At 46.1% G+C, this 18233-nt stretch overlaps 1 protein-coding gene across 3 annotated transcripts in view; it reads right to left on the minus strand.

The window, feature by feature from the left end:
- NSMF (NMDA receptor synaptonuclear signaling and neuronal migration factor) overlaps positions 1–18233 on the minus strand; it is a 323292-nt gene that overhangs the window by 179271 nt on the left and 125788 nt on the right. For all 3 annotated transcript variants that reach the window (XM_069609794.1, XM_069609796.1, XM_069609795.1), the window contains one exon: positions 5137–5212. In XM_069609794.1, coding sequence (XP_069465895.1) covers positions 5137–5212 — 76 coding nt within the window. The remainder of the gene's footprint in view (positions 1–5136; positions 5213–18233) is intronic.

Consider the following 18233-nt stretch of genomic DNA (forward strand, 5'->3'; position numbering starts at 1 on the left):
CCACCTTCCTTCCCCTGCTGTCATGATTCCTTTCAGGGCACGGTTCTCTGTTTTTCCTTGACCAATGATCGCATTTCTTGGCATTTTCAATGACTTCTGTCCATGGGCATGGGTGAGGTTTTTAGCAAGTTTTTAATTGCATCTCATCTCGAGATGTACAGGCTGATTCGAGTCTGACTGTAAACAAGGAATTTCTCACCGCCATCAGCCGCGGAAGGAAAAAAAACAGACTGACTTTAAGCAAAAGTTGCATTTAAAAAAACCTCTCACTTATAAACGATTGCCTCCCTACTCTCAACAAACGTGTTCTGAGCTCATTCACTCTATAGAACGTTCATTGGCATATAAAGGAGCATCTAAAGTGAACATATCTGAATTCACCCTGATTTGGGATGCTACCTACCCTCCTTTGAATGATTTCCGCTCTTGCAGCAAGCTCCATCTCTCCATGAATTTCAATGGGCTCATCTTCCCAGTAAAGCTTCTCCACCTCCCCAAAAATGGCCCACCTCCATTGGAGTAAGTGCATTTTTAAACCTTATAACTGAAGGCAAATAGCAACTCTGTCTGTGGCTGTTGAAGTTCACCAGCGAGCTGAACTACATGCATAACTGAATGATACAGCCCGGAGCCCAACTTATGGGTTTGAACTAAGTGAAGGCGCATAATGAGTGCTGAAAACATCCAGTATTGCCCAGCGTCCCTGGGCAATGATGCTCCAGACCAGGTGCTAGTGGAAGGCTGTGATTTTGTGGTGAAAAAGATTAAAAAGGACAAAAAGCATTTGCAACATGGCCGTGGAATAATGAGCAGTCAGCTGCCTTCACCCAGCAGCATTTTCTTGTTTCCATGCCGTGGACAGACAGCAAAGTGGGGTGAGTGATCGCAGTGTACAACGGAGGGAGCGCAAGAGTAGACCATGAAACAGCAATCGAAAAGTGGCAACCGCATTTATGAGGGCAGCAGTGGGAAGAAGTGTAGACACGGTGGGAGGGATCAGTTACAGTGGTATTACCCAAATTGTTCGTTTACAATTGTTCGAATGAACAATTGACCGAATTTAAAGGGTCACAATTGACCTTTTCACAATTGAATATATATATATATATATATCGGTTTGGTATTATATGTGTATATATATATATATATATATATATATAGGGATTTTGGGGGTTTGGCGTTGGGTGTGGGGTTGTGGGGGGTTTCCCCCCACATATATGTTACAATTGACCTTCACAATTCGGTCAATTGTGAAAAGGTCAATTGTAATTCGAACAGTTGCAAAATGAACAATTCGTATACAACCGTTACAGTCACAAGCACTGGAGCAGCAGATAGAATCCTGGTAGCCATCAGGATCCTTGTTGATCATAGACAATAATGTCCAGATGGCCTGGATCCTGATTGCTAACAGGATTCAAATGATTAGCTCCTGGTGCTAATTGGCGTTTGACATGGCTGACTAAGCAGAGTAATCACATGTCTGAAAGATCCCCTTTAGTCATGGTCCATGGTGTTTCGCACAAGGAATTTGATATTCAATTCACACTCAAGTCCACTGTCCTTCCCAGTTTAAGAAAGGTTTATAGCCTAGTAATGACATATTGCAATGTTTAGCCCCTGCACAATGAACAGCTGTAGCTGGTGACATTTGAGATGTCAGGCACCAGACAACAATTTCCTGTTTTTCTGTCTTTTGAACATCCACGGACTGATCATAGTACTGAATTAACCAGTTTCGATCACAATGGCTTTAACCCTTTGAAAGACACAGTGGCTATCTTGATTTCTTTCGAATGTGTTTGCTATTACTAGTGCTTTGGCTATTTTTAGGTGAAAACAGCATGCATAGAGTATACATTTTGTAAAATAGAAAAAAGCGTATCTTTCTCTTTGTGCGACATATTTATAGGGGACTTCTACATGTCAGAATCATTGTTTGTTTGTGAGAGCAAGCAAGCATTTTGCAAGTCAACATCTATGAAAGAAAGTGCTTGGTTTGCAGAACTTTTTAGGTAAGAAAAAAACATGTTGCGTACTGAAGGCTATGGCAATTGCATGCATGCCCTCCAAATCACAACCCGTAATTAAATTCCCTGCACATCGCTGGGCATGTGAAACCTCCTGGAACTTCTTTTCAATGACTCCATATAATGTTCTTAGAAGTCAATGGAGCCACCCACCGCTGTCCCTTAGACACTCTCATTTGAACACAAATCGTGCCCTCCTGAACTGACACAGAAGAGCACTTCGGTCACACCACCATCCACCAGAAATCAATTTGCTTTGCTAAATTTCTCTGGCCAGAAAATCAAATCAGAATTAATGAACCACCGTTAATGTACTTCCCAGCACGCTGAACGAGTTTGCAGTCAATCCTTCATCGTTTTACCATAATAAGGATTCTAAATACAGAAGCAGCTGTGCAAAGGATTTTTCTTGTTTCTGTTATTTAATTAAGTGTCACTTGCCTTCTTTATTTACTTGCATTGGGGTGAGTCACTGTGTCACTGTGTATTCTCTACAGTTACGTTCAACGAAGGAAGCAGCTAATACTAAAAATGCATGATTTGAAATGCCAGAATAGCCTTTTGCCTGATATTCTATAATCTACAGCAGTCAGGTACCTAGGAGGAATTGCAAGTCACTGATGAAGTCGGGTCTCATTCTGCCTCCACATATCCGCCGCCCTCCGATTCCCTCTGCAGAGTTCACAGCCACAATTATTAATATCCACTTCTTTGTGCAACTAATATCACCCTCCGGTGCGTAATCTGCATGTCCTTGCTGCCACTCTTTTGCCATGTCATATGTATTTCTGTCCTGAATGCCCAGAGGACAGCAATACAGTTCACACCATTAAAAGTGATAATCGTTAACATACTTAAAACATGCATACACTTCAAACAAAAAAGTAGAGTAAAACAAATAATGTTTAGTTAAACCTTGGATGTCTGGGAGTCTTTCAATTGACAGCAGAGGCACCCAACTGAAACTACAGCACACAAATAAAGTGCTCTTTTCAGCAAATCATAATGCCAAAAACATGCAAAAGGAGGGAATAAGGAAACGTTATAAAGATAGATGTTTAATAATAGACATTTGCTCTCTACTACTATGCCTACCAATAGATTTGCCTCTAGTAGGTATTGCTAAAGTGACACTTATAAACATTAGCATCCTGCTTCTTCTGATCAATCTATCCCCCATCACTGCCTGAGCAGTTGGGAGTTCTTGCCTTTTAGGAACCCTGAACCTCTATAGTGTTGTCGTCTACTACTAACCAATTGGAAGTTCCTTCTATATATTTTTTATTGCAGTCTTCAAATACATTTAAAACAACCATAAACCACATCGCTAACAGAATAATTTTCCAAGAATATAAAAAATGCAACATGAGTATAACCTACCAACTAACTCCCAAATCTGATAAGTATCTCAATTTCTAAAAATATTCATTGCATAAACTAATGGGTGGGGATGACAGCCCAGTGGGTGGGTGGGGTGATAATAGACCTGGGAAGGTGGGTGGAGATACAACAGAGGGAATGTGGCATATATGGCATGTGGTTGGGTGAGCGTTAGTGCAACAGATGGGGGTGGGTGGATGATAAGTCAGTATTTTACACAGGGGCTTTGCAGCTATACAGTCCGTCTCACTCAGGTGAGAACATGTACAGTTTTTCCACTGAGGAGTCCATGTCTGCCACATTCCCCAAGAATCTACAATATGCTGATCATGTTGCTAAATATAGATGGCTGCACAGGCGAACCACGACCGTCACACCTGTTTCTACAAGCTAATCGATGGCAGTTTGGAGAAAAAGTGACCTGCTCAAACCAGGTGCAATGAACATTGAAACACCTCCCCAAGCACGGTTTCATCACTACACAAGTGAGAATCTACCAATCCTCAGCGATCACCTACACAGATTAATGCAAACATCCACAACAAATGGCATTTACTATTCCACTACCACAGCACAACACTAGGTTTACTTCACTTTACTGGTCCTTTAATTTAATCTGGCTGAAGGAATGTATGTACCTGCTCCATAAAGAAAGCTTTCGGAATGATTTAAATCGCATGAGCTATTTTAAAGGGAATGCTTTGTATAGAACATGTACCGCTGAAATGCCCAGGAAATATGTTTTTTTTTCAGGAATTATGCCCTTAAAAATAGTATCTACATTAAACGAGAAGTGCTAACAACGCATACTAAATAGGCTGGTCTGATTATTGTCCTATGCATGCACTACTGGCGTTTGTGATTGTTTCCAGAACTGTGCCAGCGCGCTCTTCTGGGACCAGATGCATGATCTAATGTCTCATAAAATGAAAAGTGGTCTCAAGAGAGGTGGTGACAGCTGCGGCTGCTCTACGTGATCAATTTCAAGAATGCACTGTCTGCCAATGAAAGAGATGAGACATCCACCTCAAAAGGGATAGCTGAGCCATTGAAAGAGGTGGTCTCCCACATTTTCAGAACACCCCATGACAATTTTGTTCTATCATGTACAGTCGCCATCTTACTTTCACTTAATGGTTTTTGAGAACAGCCTCTGTCACCTAAAGGTAGTCTAGCAAGGCCAAAGAGAGTGCCCTCTGAGTCTGTATGCGACATACAAGAGCAATATCCCTATTTCAACTAGTCTGCCACCATAGCTTATGCCCAACATGATCGTTTCTTGAGAGAGCCCAAGGCCATCGGTGGGCCACACCTAACACAGCCATTAAAGGGGCTATTGAGAGACAAGAAACAATTGCAGTTCTCTTTGCTAATGACTTCATCATGAACTATCTCCAACTGTAAACATTCCGGTGCTCAGACTCCCTATGCCAGCATTAGAATGCAGGTGGTAAAGAATATGGCTGCAGCATTCTCGTTTACACCTATACCGGGGAAGGGAGGGAAGAGGCAGGGAAATAGACTCGGGGGTGTAGGGTCAGGAGAGGTATAGCAGAATGTCCTGTATAAAAACAAAAGGGAAATGGCAGTGTTTTACCACCGGCATTTGCACATAGAACCTGATTCCAGAATGTTTGTTTATTATGTTATGATGTCTGAGGAGTAATTTGGGTTTAAGGCATTCTTCACTAAAGAGGCCCTTTAAGGATTGGTTAGAAGAACTCACGCTTGCATAGTTGTGGTAGCAGTCTGAAAGCTGAAGAGGTTTTCCTTGGGAAACCAGGTCCGTATGGGAACATCATCTAGAAGGAAACAAGAAAAGCAGTACGTTAAGAATGGTAAGCTAAAGTCAGAGACTTAAAGATACCCTTGAACACTTGCCCTTTCCCACAAAGTTCTGTTACACACAGGTGCCACACTAATTGGTCCTATTCTGGGATGGAAGTAAAATGCACTCTTCACACCGCTCAATCCCACCCAACACTAAACAGCTGGGCTAGGAAACAGTGAAAAGGAAAGCATTCTACTTCATCTGGTTATTCTGAGACAGACAACTGTAGTCTAACGTGTATGCTACGCTTTCATTCCATGCCTATTTTCAGAACAAAATACAAATCACTATTACAGATCATTGTACTACCGAGCGGCACAGACCATGGGGTAGCTTTCCTGCTTCCAAACTAAGTTTGCTTCATTTAGGCTCTCAGATGACTTGGAGTAAAATAAAAATAAACAGTTATATGTGGCATCAAAAAACAAGTAAATAAAATTGACTATGTCACTGATATGATGGGGCCATTGCCTTTTCATAGCTACTGTATTCAGATATATGCAAGGCTTGTGCTGACTGTTCACCTAATCACACTCCTTGATTGACAAAGCTCAAAACACCCCGCTGTGATGTATTTGCTTTGATGGAGTGCTTTGTCAATGGTCAGTTTCACTGTTGGTAATATCAATTAAATATCACCAACGCTTCTGCAATGAAGTCATGCCAAATTCTTCTGGTGTGACATTTACAAATGACTCTGCCTGCAGGCACCATGTAATTAGATCCATGCCATTATAGGTCAATAATAAAACAGTTACCCATTTCTAATCGTAATCTTAGCGTGTGTGTGAGTTTGTATATAAATTTATGGGATACATTACTCACCGTAATCGTATTTCTGATGCTTGTATCTGCTTAGATTCACATGCTGTGCATAGGCCGACATCTAGTGGAAGCTGCGGAGTATTACAGTTTGTTTTTCGAAACTCAAAAATGTGCATCAACCTAGAGCATGCCAGTAATACTATCCCTAGTGTGACGTCCACTGTACCCATGATCCCTCACGCGTGTAGGACCCTCAGATTGTATTTTTTCTGACATGAGGTAGCATGAGGAGTAGCGTGAGTACAGATTATCCAAGCAGATAAATAGATAGATAAGAGTACAAGCATCCATGTGCCTTCTCTCAGAGGGGAGGAAGGGCGGGCGCATGTGAATCTAAGCAGATACAAGCATCAGAAATACGATTACGGTGAGTAATGTATCCCTTCTGAGGCTTGTGGAATCTGCTTAGATCACATGCTGTGCATAGATTAGCGAGCATTGTTAGAAGAAGGAGGTGGGATGTGAGAAGGGTCATGAGCGAACAGGTATCTTAGAACTGCTTGTCCCACTTGAGTATCTGTCTTGGAATGAGTGTCGATGCAGTAGTGCTGAGTAAAAGTGTGAATAGAGCTCCATGTAGCTGCTTTGCAAATGGTGTCAAGGGGTACATTTGCAATGAAAGCCAGAGTGGCCCCAGTGCCTCTTGTAGAGTGGGCTCTTGGCGTAAAAGGCAGAGTTTTTTACAGAAAGGGAGTAACACAGCTGGATACATTTGACTATCCACTTCGAGATGCGATCTCCTTCTCTGCCTGTAGCTACGGAGACAAACAGTTGGTCTGTCTTTCTTAGTGGTCTGGTCTTGTCTATATAGTAGAGGACCGCTCTTCGCACATCTAGTGTGTGTAGTTTCACCTCAGCAGAGCTTTTGGGTTCCTGGAAGTAGGCCGGTAGCTCAATGGACTGGTTAACGTGGAATTTAGAAATGAGCTTAGGTGAGAACCTAGGGTGAGTACTTAGAACCAGTTTATCCTTATGAACAGTAAAGAAAGGATCCTGCACTGCCAGAGCCTGAATTTCACTGACCCCTCTTATGGATGTAATGGCTACTAAGAAGGCAGTATTATAGGTCAGGTGGTTGAGACTAGCCTTATGCATGGGTTCAAAGGAGGGGGCCCATGAGTTTAGCAAGCACCACATTAAGGTGGAGGTGGGTTCGAAATTGGAGGGTTGAGTCTCTTTACCCCTTCCATAAATGCTTTAACCACTGGTACTTTCCACCATGACACCTTGTTATGGGAGGTGGTGTAGGCTGACAGCGCCGCTAGGTGTACCTTGAGTGAATTAAATACCAACCCTGCGTCCAGCAGGTGGAGTATGTAGGTGACAATATTGGAAGGAGTACAATCAACCGCGTTGACATGTTTATTCTGGCACCAAATAATGAATCTCTTCCATTTATCAAAGTAACAGTGTCTTGTGTTATGTTTCCTAGATTCCTTTAGGATATCCATGCATTTCTGTGATAGGTTGAGATGTCCAAACTCTATGACTTCAGGAGCCATGCTACCAAGTTCATTGAGCTGGGTTGAGGATGCACTGTTTGTCCTTGGTGCTGGGATAGTAGGTTGTGCCAGCACGGGAGTCTGATGGGCTCGCACACTGCCAGTCTGCGCAGGTGTGGGAACCACAGTTGCCTCGCCCACATGGGAGCAACTAGGATGAGCGTCACCGATTCCCTGTGCATCTTGTTGACCACCTTCCTCATGAGAGGCGTTGGTGGAAAAGCATAGGCAAACATCCCTGACCAGTTCATCCACAGGGCGTTCCCCTTGGAGCCTGGTTGGGGGAACCTGGATGCAAATCCTGAACATTTTCTGTTTTCGCTTGTGGTGAATAGGTTTATAGTGGGGAAACACCACTGTGAGAAGAGGTCTTCTGCGACTTCTCCATATAGACATCATTTGTGTTCTTCTGGGAGGGGATCTCTGCTCAAAGCGTCTGCTAGTGAATTGAGATCCCCTGGAACATGTTGAGATGACAGGTAAATGTTCCATCTGAGTGCCCATGTCCAAATTTTCTGGGCAGGCCTGGACAGATTTGGCGAACGAGTGCCCACTTGTTTGTTTATGTAAAACATTGCTGTTGTGCTGTCTGTTAAAACCTGCACTGACAGGTTCAACAGGTGGGGTTCGAATGCTCGAAGCGCCCTGAAGACTGCCAGAAGCTGTAGTAGATTGATGTGATTCTTGGCCACTGTGTGAGACCAGAGACCCTGAGCTGTGTGGTGGAGGAGGTGTGCTCCCCACCCCGACAGGGACATGTCTGTAGTGACTACGGCCTGTACCTCTGGATCGGAAAAGGGTTTCCCCTTTGATAGGTTCTCTCTTGTTCACCAGCAAAGACTCTTTACAAGTGTTGGCGAATGACCACTAGATCTTCCCACTGACCGCTTGCCCGAGACCACTCTTTTGCCAACCATTCCTGCATGGGTCGCATGCACAGGCGTGCGTGGGGAACCAGGTAAATACATGACGCCATCATGCCTAGCAAACACATCGCTTTGCGCACCCTTATCTGGCGACCGGGCTGATATTGAGGAATTTGCAGTAGTAGACTCCGAATTCTTTCCTCTGATGGAAAGGCCAACCCCTCCTGAGTGTTTAGGACAGCACCTAGGAACTGTTTGGAGGTGCTTGGCACCAGACTTGATTTTTTCTCATTGATTGAGAAACCCAATTCCAAGAGGAGGTTGATCGTTCTTTGGATGTTGGATCTGCAAATTACTGGGGTCTCCCCCATGATGAGTCAGTCGTCCAGGTAAGGGTACACTGGGATTGCTTCCCTGCGCAGGTGTGCCGCCACCACTGCCAGTACCTTGGTGAATACCCTTGGAGCCGAGGCTATACCGAAGGGCAGCACCTTGAACTGGTAGTGCTGACTGTCCACCTTGAAGTGCAAGGGAACATGGAAATATGACAATGGGCATCTTTCATGTCCAAAGTTGCCATGTAATCTCCTCTTTTTAGGAGGGGGATTACCTCTTGGAGAGTAGTCATGCGAAATTTTTGGGGCTTGACATACTTGTTTGCAGGGCATAAGTCTAATACTGTGCGCATTGTCAGATCTTTTTTTGGCACAAGGAAGTAATTTGAATAAATACCCTTGTTCACCTGGTTGCCCGGCGACGAGTTCTATCACGTTCTTTGTGAGAAGATTGACGATTTCCTGGAGGAGGATCCTTTGATGGTCCAGGGAGTTTATTTTTTGTCTTGGTGGGTGATTGCGGGGGCGCTCCAGCAGTTCGTTGCAGTATCCCGCGGACACTGTGGACAGCACCTATCTGTCTGAGGTGATCCCTTCCCATGCCTGGATGAAGGTGGAAATGCGCCCCCCCTACTGGGGATGCATGGGAAGGGAGCCTGAGCGGAGCGTCACTGTTTCTGGGAGGCGTACCGCCTCTACCTGGGCTGCCTAACCCTCTACCTTTTGTTACCTCTGGGGTAACTTTGGGTAGTTTGTTGGTTGCCACCCCATGATGTACCTTGCCCCTGTGAGTAATTAGAACCTCTCTGGGAATTTTGGCCACGTGAGCGACAAAAATTATTATTCCCTCTTTGGTTCATGGGTTTGTTAGTCAATTGTCCCAGGGACCTAAGGGTATCGTTTTCCTCCTTGGCAGTTTTGAGGGCTTCCTCTACCGCTTTGCCAAACAAGACATTTGGTTCCACCGGCATGTCGATGAGAGTAGGTTGGGTCTTGGGTTTGAACCCTCACTGTCTGAGCCAAGCATGTCTCTTGATGACAGTGCTCTCTGCGATGAGCTGGCCTGCATTATCTGCAGCGTCAAAGGTCGCCTTTAGAATGCACCCGGACACCGATCTTCCCTCCGACGCAATCTGGGCTAACTGGCCCTTTAGTGGTTCTGGTGCGGAGGCAATGAGGGCAGCTACCTCCTCCCATTGGTGACAATTATAACTTGCCAGCAGAGTGGTGGTATTTGCGATTCTTGCCTGGTAAGCGGAAGTGGAGGCCACGTTCCTTCCTAGGCCATATATCCTCTTGCTCTCCTTGTCTGGGGGAGCTTCAGATGATGCTAGAGGTGTCCCCGCTCTTTTCCTGATGGTAGTAACTACCAATGAGTCGGGCTTAAGTTGACCCCTTATGTAAAGTGGGTCGGACTGGGAGGCCCTGAACAACTTTTCAATTCTGGGGTTCACCGCCCTGGTGAGATTAGGGGTGAGGAGGGAAGGGTTAATTCTGCGTTGGATGGACTTCAGAATTGGTATGGCTTGGGCAATGGGTTTCTTATCCCCCATGATCTCTTCTGCAAAGTCTTTCTCTTCTTGAGCCCCTTGAGTGTCTATAAGAAAGTGTTCTGCAGCTCTAGCTAAGACCTCATTTAGTAGAGGCTGATTATCCACAGGTGAGTCAGTCAAAAGGGGGTTCTTTGGAAACAGGTGAGTCTAGATTATAGGCCTCTGCCTCGTCTTCCTCCTCCTCATCCTGGTCCTCGTCGTCTCTGTAATAATCGACCCCTGCTTCGTCATCCAGCATTTGTATGTCTGGATCTTCAGCATACTGGTGGTAAGGTAGAATAGAGAATGGGTCTGAAATCAGGCCCTGAGCTGGAGTTTCATTACGAGGTCTCTCACTAGGAGGCTGAGGGTCTTTGGATCCTGAACGAGTAGAGTTGTCAGGGGTACTCTGATAGCTGAGAAAATAATCAGGGTTTTTCTCATAGAAATGAGCCAAAGAAGACATTCTTCTCATCACCCTGTCGATGTCATCAGAGCTCCATTCCCTGGAACTGGGGATGACAACCTCCTGCTGAGGTTCCTCTCCTATTCCCATATCTTGTAGAGTGGGAGGGATAACTTTAGGTTTAGTGACAGGGTCAGGGGTCTTAGATTTGTCTTTATCTGAAGATTTATGTTTGTCCTTCTGGACCTGGGGTGCAGATGTTGTCTCTGAAGACTTTTTCGGCTGTTTGTCCCCTTTACCATGAGTAGAGGAGTGTTTCCCTGAAGGTTTAGCCTTTTCTGGATCTTTCGATGCCTGGCGCCGAGATTCAGGGGCATGTTGGCTAGGTGCTGTGTGTGCGTCGAGACCCAGAGGCAGACGTGGAAAAGGGCTGCCGGAGCCGACTTTAAGCGTGCTGCTTGGGGGTGGAGGTCGGATTTGTCTTCTGACGACCATACCTCCGTGACTTTGGGGACGAGGCACCCTTGGCAATCGTGGACGGTTGCCGTGTGTCCTGAGGCGATCTCGACCTGGAATGCCCAGAGGACACTGATTCTGTGGACCGCTCTCTCTGTGCCTCTTTGTTCCGAGCTCTCGACACGCGTGTCGAGTCTCGGCTGGGATTAGTGTGATTAGGTGCAGTAGTGTGGGTAGCGCCCATGTCGCCGGGTGTGGTCCCCATAACTGCCCCGCCGGACAATCCTCTGAGGCCGGGGACTCGCGCTTGGGTGTCTAACGACGCCCCTGTGCCCTTGTTGTCTGATACGGCAGTGTTTCTGCCATCACTGAAGGAACCCACCGCCTCCATGGCCTCGAGCTGCCTGGCGTAATGGGCCCAACATTTAGTGGAGCGGTACTTTAGTGTTTTAGCCTTAAAGGGCTTACACGCTCTGCAGTTAGCTTCGGGGTGATCCCTAGGCAAACAGAAATTAAAGGTGTTATGCTTGTCAACCCAAGGGAACCTGCGGTTGCACTTGGGGCAGAATTTAAATGGAATACCCTCCATATGTCACCTTATGGCAGCGGGCGAGTGTATGTAGGAAATAAAACGAGTGTGAGTATGTCCACCCCCCACACTCCTTACTTGCAGGGCCGAGGCCAGAGGCCTTCAGAGGCCCAGGCCGAGGCCAGAGGCCCTCCGAGGCCCAAAGTCTGTTGTGCAGTCTCGATGGTTGTTTGTTCTTCTGACTGGCGTCGGTCTTCGGTGTCTCTCGAAGTAGGACTGAAAGAACAGGGAATTTTAAATGAATTATGACAAATTGGCTGAAAGCCAGGGAACTCCGCAACAATGCTTCTGACAAGTATGGCGGAAAAAAACAATCTGAGGGTCCTACAAGTGTGAGGGATCATGGGTACAGTGGACGTCAACCTAGGGATAGTATTACTGGCACGCCCTAGGTCGATGCCCATTTTCGAGTTTCAAAAAACAAACTGTAATACTCCGCAGCTTCCACTAGATGTCGGCCTATGCACAGCATGTGACCTAAGCAGATTCCACAAGCCTCAGAAATATATATATATATATATATATATATATATAAATATATATATATATATATATATGTCTGTGTGCGTGTATACACACACACACATATGAATGTATGCACATAATCTTCCTATAGTTAATGTGAAACCTATCATCCATTGAGCAATAGGACAGAACAGCACAACTTCTTCAAAGAAAATGTCTGGCCCAGGTCAGACAAAACTGGAACATTTTGTGCAAATCCATGTTACGATTCAAAAGTTATAAAGTCACAAAAAGGGAGTGTTTCACTTTTTGCATTGGTTTCCCATAGGCAAAATGTCAAATGTTTGCTCACACTCACAGCCCAAACTGCTGGACAGATCTTTGCCAACTAAGAAACAACTTGGGCACAAAGCGGTTGAAGGAAATCTGTTGTTGGTTTGGAGTAAATCCATTCATTTTATTTTTATTTGGCAGGGAGTGAGGTGCCCCTGTACCCAAAAAGGTAGTTATATCTCCCATGATGTATTGCTGGACTCTTTCTCATCACATTCCCCCATTACCACCACGTAACTCTTCCTGATCCCAATCCCCCACTACTTCCACCTCACTCTTCCTTGTCACAGTCCCCCACGACTACCACGTCACCCTTCCTCATCACAGACCCTGATACCCTGTCTCACTCTTCCTAGTCACATTCTCCCACTACTCCCACCTCACTCTTCCTTGTCACACTCCCCCACTGCTCTCACCTCACTTTTCCTTGTTACATTCCCTCACTACTCACACCTCGTCATAGTCCATGACTACCCTCACCTTACTCTTCCTCTTCACAGTCCCCCATCATCACAATCCTCACCAGCCCCACTTCACTCTTCCTTGTCACAGTCCACCACTTCCACCACCTCATTCTTCCTTATCACAGTTCCCACCACCCCCAACAACTCTTCCTCAACAGTCCTCACTACCCAACCACTCTTCATCGTCACAGTCCCACACTACCACCACATAACTCTTCCTCATTAAAGCCTCCCAACACCTCCATCTCTCTAATCCTTGTCACAGTACCCCACTACCACCACCTCTCTCTTCCTCATCACAGTCTACCACTACCCCGCCTCACTCTTCCTCATCAGTCAGGCACTACCACACACCACTTTTCCTCCTCACAGTCTCCACCTACTCCCACCTCACTCTTCCTCATCACAGTCCCGACTAACCCATCTCACTCTTCCTTATCACAGTAACCCAGTACCCTCACCTCACTCTTCCTTGTCACAGTTACCCACTACCACCACCTCACTTTTCCTCATCACTGTCTCCCGCTACCTCAACTCACTCTTTCTTGTTACAGACCCCTACTATCTCACGTCACTCTTCCTTGCAACAGTCCTCCACTACCAGCATCTCACTCTTCCTCTTGACAATCTCTCAATATCCCCACCCCGCTCTAACTCATCACACTCCCCCACTACCCAACCTACCTCTTCCTCATCACAATCTCCCATGCCCCCACCTCACTCTTCCCCATTACAGTCGCCCACTACAACCACCTCACTCTTCTTCTTCAATTTCCCCTGGTATCCCACCTCACTCGTCCTCATCCTAGCTCCCCACTTCCATCACATCACTCTTCCTCGTCACAGTCTCCGTTACCCCACCTCACTCTGCCTGGACACAGTCCCCCACTACCACATCTCACTCTTACTCATCACAGTCACCCGCTACCGCCACCTCACTATTCTTCATCATAGTCCCCCACCTCAGTCTTCCTCATCACAGTACCCCACAACTTCCACCTTACTCTTTCTTGTCACAGTTCCCCATCACCTGCCAATTGTTTCCCATCACAGTCCTCACTACCCCACCTCACTCATTCTCGTCACAGTCCCTCACCACCTCATTCTTCCTCATTGCAGTCCCCAGTATCCCACCTCACCCTTCCATATCACAGTCCTCCACTACTACATCACTCTTCCTCATCACAGCCCCATTACTCCCACCTCACTTTCCCTTGTCAAAGTCTCCCACTACCCCACCTCACTCTTCCTCATTACAGTCCCCTGCTACCCCACTTCATTCATCCTCTTCACAGTCCTCCGCTATCCCCACCTCACTCTTCCCCGTCACCTTTCGCCACCACCCCACCTCATTCTTCCTTGTCACAGTCCCCTGCTACCCCACCTCACTCTTCCTTGTCACAGTCCGCCACTACTCCACCTCACTCTTCCTCATTACAGTCTCCCACTACCACCACCTCACTCTTTTTGTCATAGTCCCCAAATCCCCCACTTCACTCTTTCTCATTACATTTCCCCACTACCACCATGCCATTCTTCCTTATCCCAATCCCCCACTACTTCCACCCCAAACTTCCTTGTCACAGTCCCTGCTACCCCCTCACTTTTACTTGACAGAGTCCCCCCTATCCAATCTCACTCTTTCGGCATCAGTCTCCCACTACCACATCATACACCTCATTATCACAGATCCCAGCTGCCCCCTCCTCACTCTTCTTTGTCAGTCCCTCACTACCCCACCTCACTCTCCTCACCACAATATCCCACTACCACTACCTCCCTCTTCCTCGTTACAGTCCCTCCTTCTCCCAGATCCCTCTTCCTCATCACATTCCCCCGCTACCCCACCTCATTCTTCGTCAGTCCCCTGCTACCCCACCTCACTCTTCCTCATCACAAACTCCCCACTACCTCACCCTTCCTCACCACAGTATCCCATTACCCCTCCCTCCCTCTTCCTTGTTACAGTCGCCACTACTACCAGATCACTCTTCTTTGTCACAGTACCCGACTACTCCCACCTCACTATACCTTGTCAGTTTCCCATTACTCCAACCCTCCTCTTCCTTGTCACAGTCCCCCACTACCTCACCTCACTCTTGCTAGCCACAGTTCCCCACTAACCCCACCTTACTCTTTCTCATCACAGTCCCCCACTAACCCCACCTCAATCTTTCTCATCACAGACCTCCTCCACACTTCATCATCACATTCCTACACTACCCACCTTACTCTTCCTCATCAGTACCCCACTAGCCACACCTCACTCTTCCTCCTAAAAATCACCAACTTCCCCCACCTCCCTATTCCTCGTCCCAATATCCAATCATTAATCCTACCTTTACCCCCACCCTACCACCTCCTTGTCCCAAGACTACATTAGTAATCTGTTGCATGACCCCGCCTCCCTCTGTCTCGTCGCAGTACACCATTTGTGATATATTCTTATCTAGTGGACAACATAAAACTGAAATAATTGATGAAGCCCATGTTATGTAGCTGAAGAACGCAAATTGATAACAAAGGATATAACATCAGTTGTGTTAGTAAAAGAAAAAAGGCAGAATATCAAGTGTCAGGAGATACAGCATAACAAAACCGTAGACATTCAGTGAAAACCTTTTAGTTAAGAGACAGTTAAGGTAACGATTTATCGCGACAAACCCTTGCAATTCTGCAGGTACTGGAAGCTATGCCACTTTAACTATGAGGCCCCCATTGTACACTGACGACATCACTGATGACATCACTTATAACATCACTTATGAAATCATCAGTGGCATAATTGGTAGAGCAGATCATGTGTATAAGTAAGAGAGGCACAACATTTAAAAGGCGTGTTTGGGCATACAAGTGCAGATTAAAGTGCAAAGCTTGATTGGAGTTTGCATTTAAAAATACTGTCCATTTACAGCCATGGTATTCTGACACACCAGAGTAACTCTTTATTGAAAGCGAATTGACCATGATCAGATGCTCTAATATCTTGATCACGCTGTTCTATAAACAGTTCCCTATGCAAAATAGACATTTGGGTAGTACAATTATGACTTTGCAGCGCACCAGCCCACCAAACAATACAACGAACATGAAAAGGAACAGTTTCCAAAATCAATGTATCTACATCTGACAGGCTACTTAGTGTCAGTAAAACAAATCAAAAGGTAGGTCTTGTCCATGTCAAATGGCAAAGGCTAAAGCAGGTGGTCTACATAGGTCAATCATTTTGAAAAAAAAGTCTTATTGCATGGCACTAAGTTGTCAGGAGTAGAGTAACTAATGTACTGAACAGGTAACAGTTCTAACAGTTTTATTGCCGGGGGTTGAAGCCTGCATTTCACTACGTTATGGACCAGGACTCCCATAATCCCTCCTCATTGTGTATGCTGGAAAGGGCTAGTTGAAGTTGTAATGTAAAACCTCTAGCGATCCAAAAGTTGCAGACTCCCTCTGTATTTCATCTGAAATTGTGGATTGCTAAGTGCAAGACTAACTTTCTGTAGTTAATAATGCTTGACAAATGTTTTTGGCTCTTCATAAAAGACTTCAGATACAGGGACAAATGTTTTCCCATGGTTGGTACTTACCAGAAAGGTCCTTGCGGAAGATATAGGTGGTGTCCTAACTGATTTCCCATTTGATGTATGGCACCTGATATGTCTTAAGTGATGTCATATGTGATGTTATTTGTGATGTCATCCCTATTTCCGGCTTACATTAAAGAAAATAAACGATGGTGCCACCTGGGGAAGGGCCTCGGGTAGCTGGAAACAGCACAGCGGGCAGAGAATGTGTATTCTCCCCGCTGTTCCAGCCACCTGATTAGCTGATCACCCTTCCCCGGGTGCATATTGTAATTATTTGCGGTATCAAAAGCATGTACAAAAAAAAGACTGGACTATTTGTGTCATTGATATGATGTGACCATCGCCTTTTCATAGCTACTGTATTGAGATATATGCAAGAGTTGTGCAGACTACTCCGTTTAACACACCCTTGATTGACAAAGTATAAAACACCCTCCTGCAATGAACTTGCTTTAATGCAGTGCTCCGACAATGGTCAGTTTCACTATTAGTAATATCATTTAAATATAGGCCATGCTTCTGCAAGGAGCCATGCCACATTGTTCTGGTGTGACATTTACAAATCACTCTGCCTTAGAGCACCATGTAATTATAGTTTGATAATAAAACAGTGACCCATTTCAAATCCTGAGGAGCCTTCTGTTTTTCCGTAAGGTGTTCTGAAGGTTTCTTTTGTTGCTTATCCCATTCCCATGACTAGAGAAATGTTTTCCGGAGGTTTTAGAGGTCTCCGAGGGTTTTGAAGCTTCACGTCGAGGTTCGGAGGTGGTCTTTGACGCTTTGCATCAAGATTCGGAGGTAGTACAAGGAGGGCGCCGAATCTCAGGAGTAGACGCTAAGCGCTTTGGCTTGGGAGCATAGAGGTCACAATCGTCTTCTGACGATCAAGCCTCTGGAACTATTGGGAGTACGGCACCTTTTCCAACTGTGGACGGTTGGTCTTTGTCATGTGGCAATCGTGAACGGGAACGCCCAGAGGACACAGAATCGTTGGACCGCTCTCTCGGTGCCTTTTGTTGCCGATCACTCGACTCGCGTGTCGAGTCACGGCTGGGGCTGATGGGTTTAGAGGAAGTGGTGTGGGTTGCGCTTCTGCCGCTGGGTGTTGTCCCCATAACTGGGCCACTGACCAGTCCTCCGAGGTCGGGGGCTTGCGCATGGATGTCTGAAGTCACCCCTCTGCCCTCGCCGTCCGATACGGCGGCGTTGCTGCCATCGCTGAACCACCCTTCGACGTCCATGGCCTCTAGATGCCTGGCGTAGTGGGCCCAGCGCTTCATCGAGCGGTCCTTAAGTGTCTTTGGCTTGAAGAGCTTACAAGCTCGACACGTAGCCTCAGGATGGTCTTGTGGGAGACACAGATTGCACGTATTGTGCTTATCTACCCAGGGAAACTTCCTGTTACACTTAGGGCAGAATTTGAAAGGAGTACTCTCCATATGTGTAAATATGGCAGCGGGCTGTGTATATGTAGGAAATAAATGTGGGAAAGTTATGACCACCCCCCACTCTCCCTACTTGTACAGGGCCGAGCCCAGAGGCCTTCCAAGGCTCAGGCCGAGGCCAGAGGCCTTCCAGGCCCAAGGTCCGTCGTGTAGATTTCGACGGCTGGATCCCTCGATCTTCGCTGAC

Source organism: Ambystoma mexicanum, chromosome 8 (assembly GCF_040938575.1).
Source record: "Ambystoma mexicanum isolate Mex_15411 chromosome 8, UKY_AmexF1_1, whole genome shotgun sequence".
NCBI lineage: Eukaryota > Metazoa > Chordata > Amphibia > Caudata > Ambystomatidae > Ambystoma > Ambystoma mexicanum.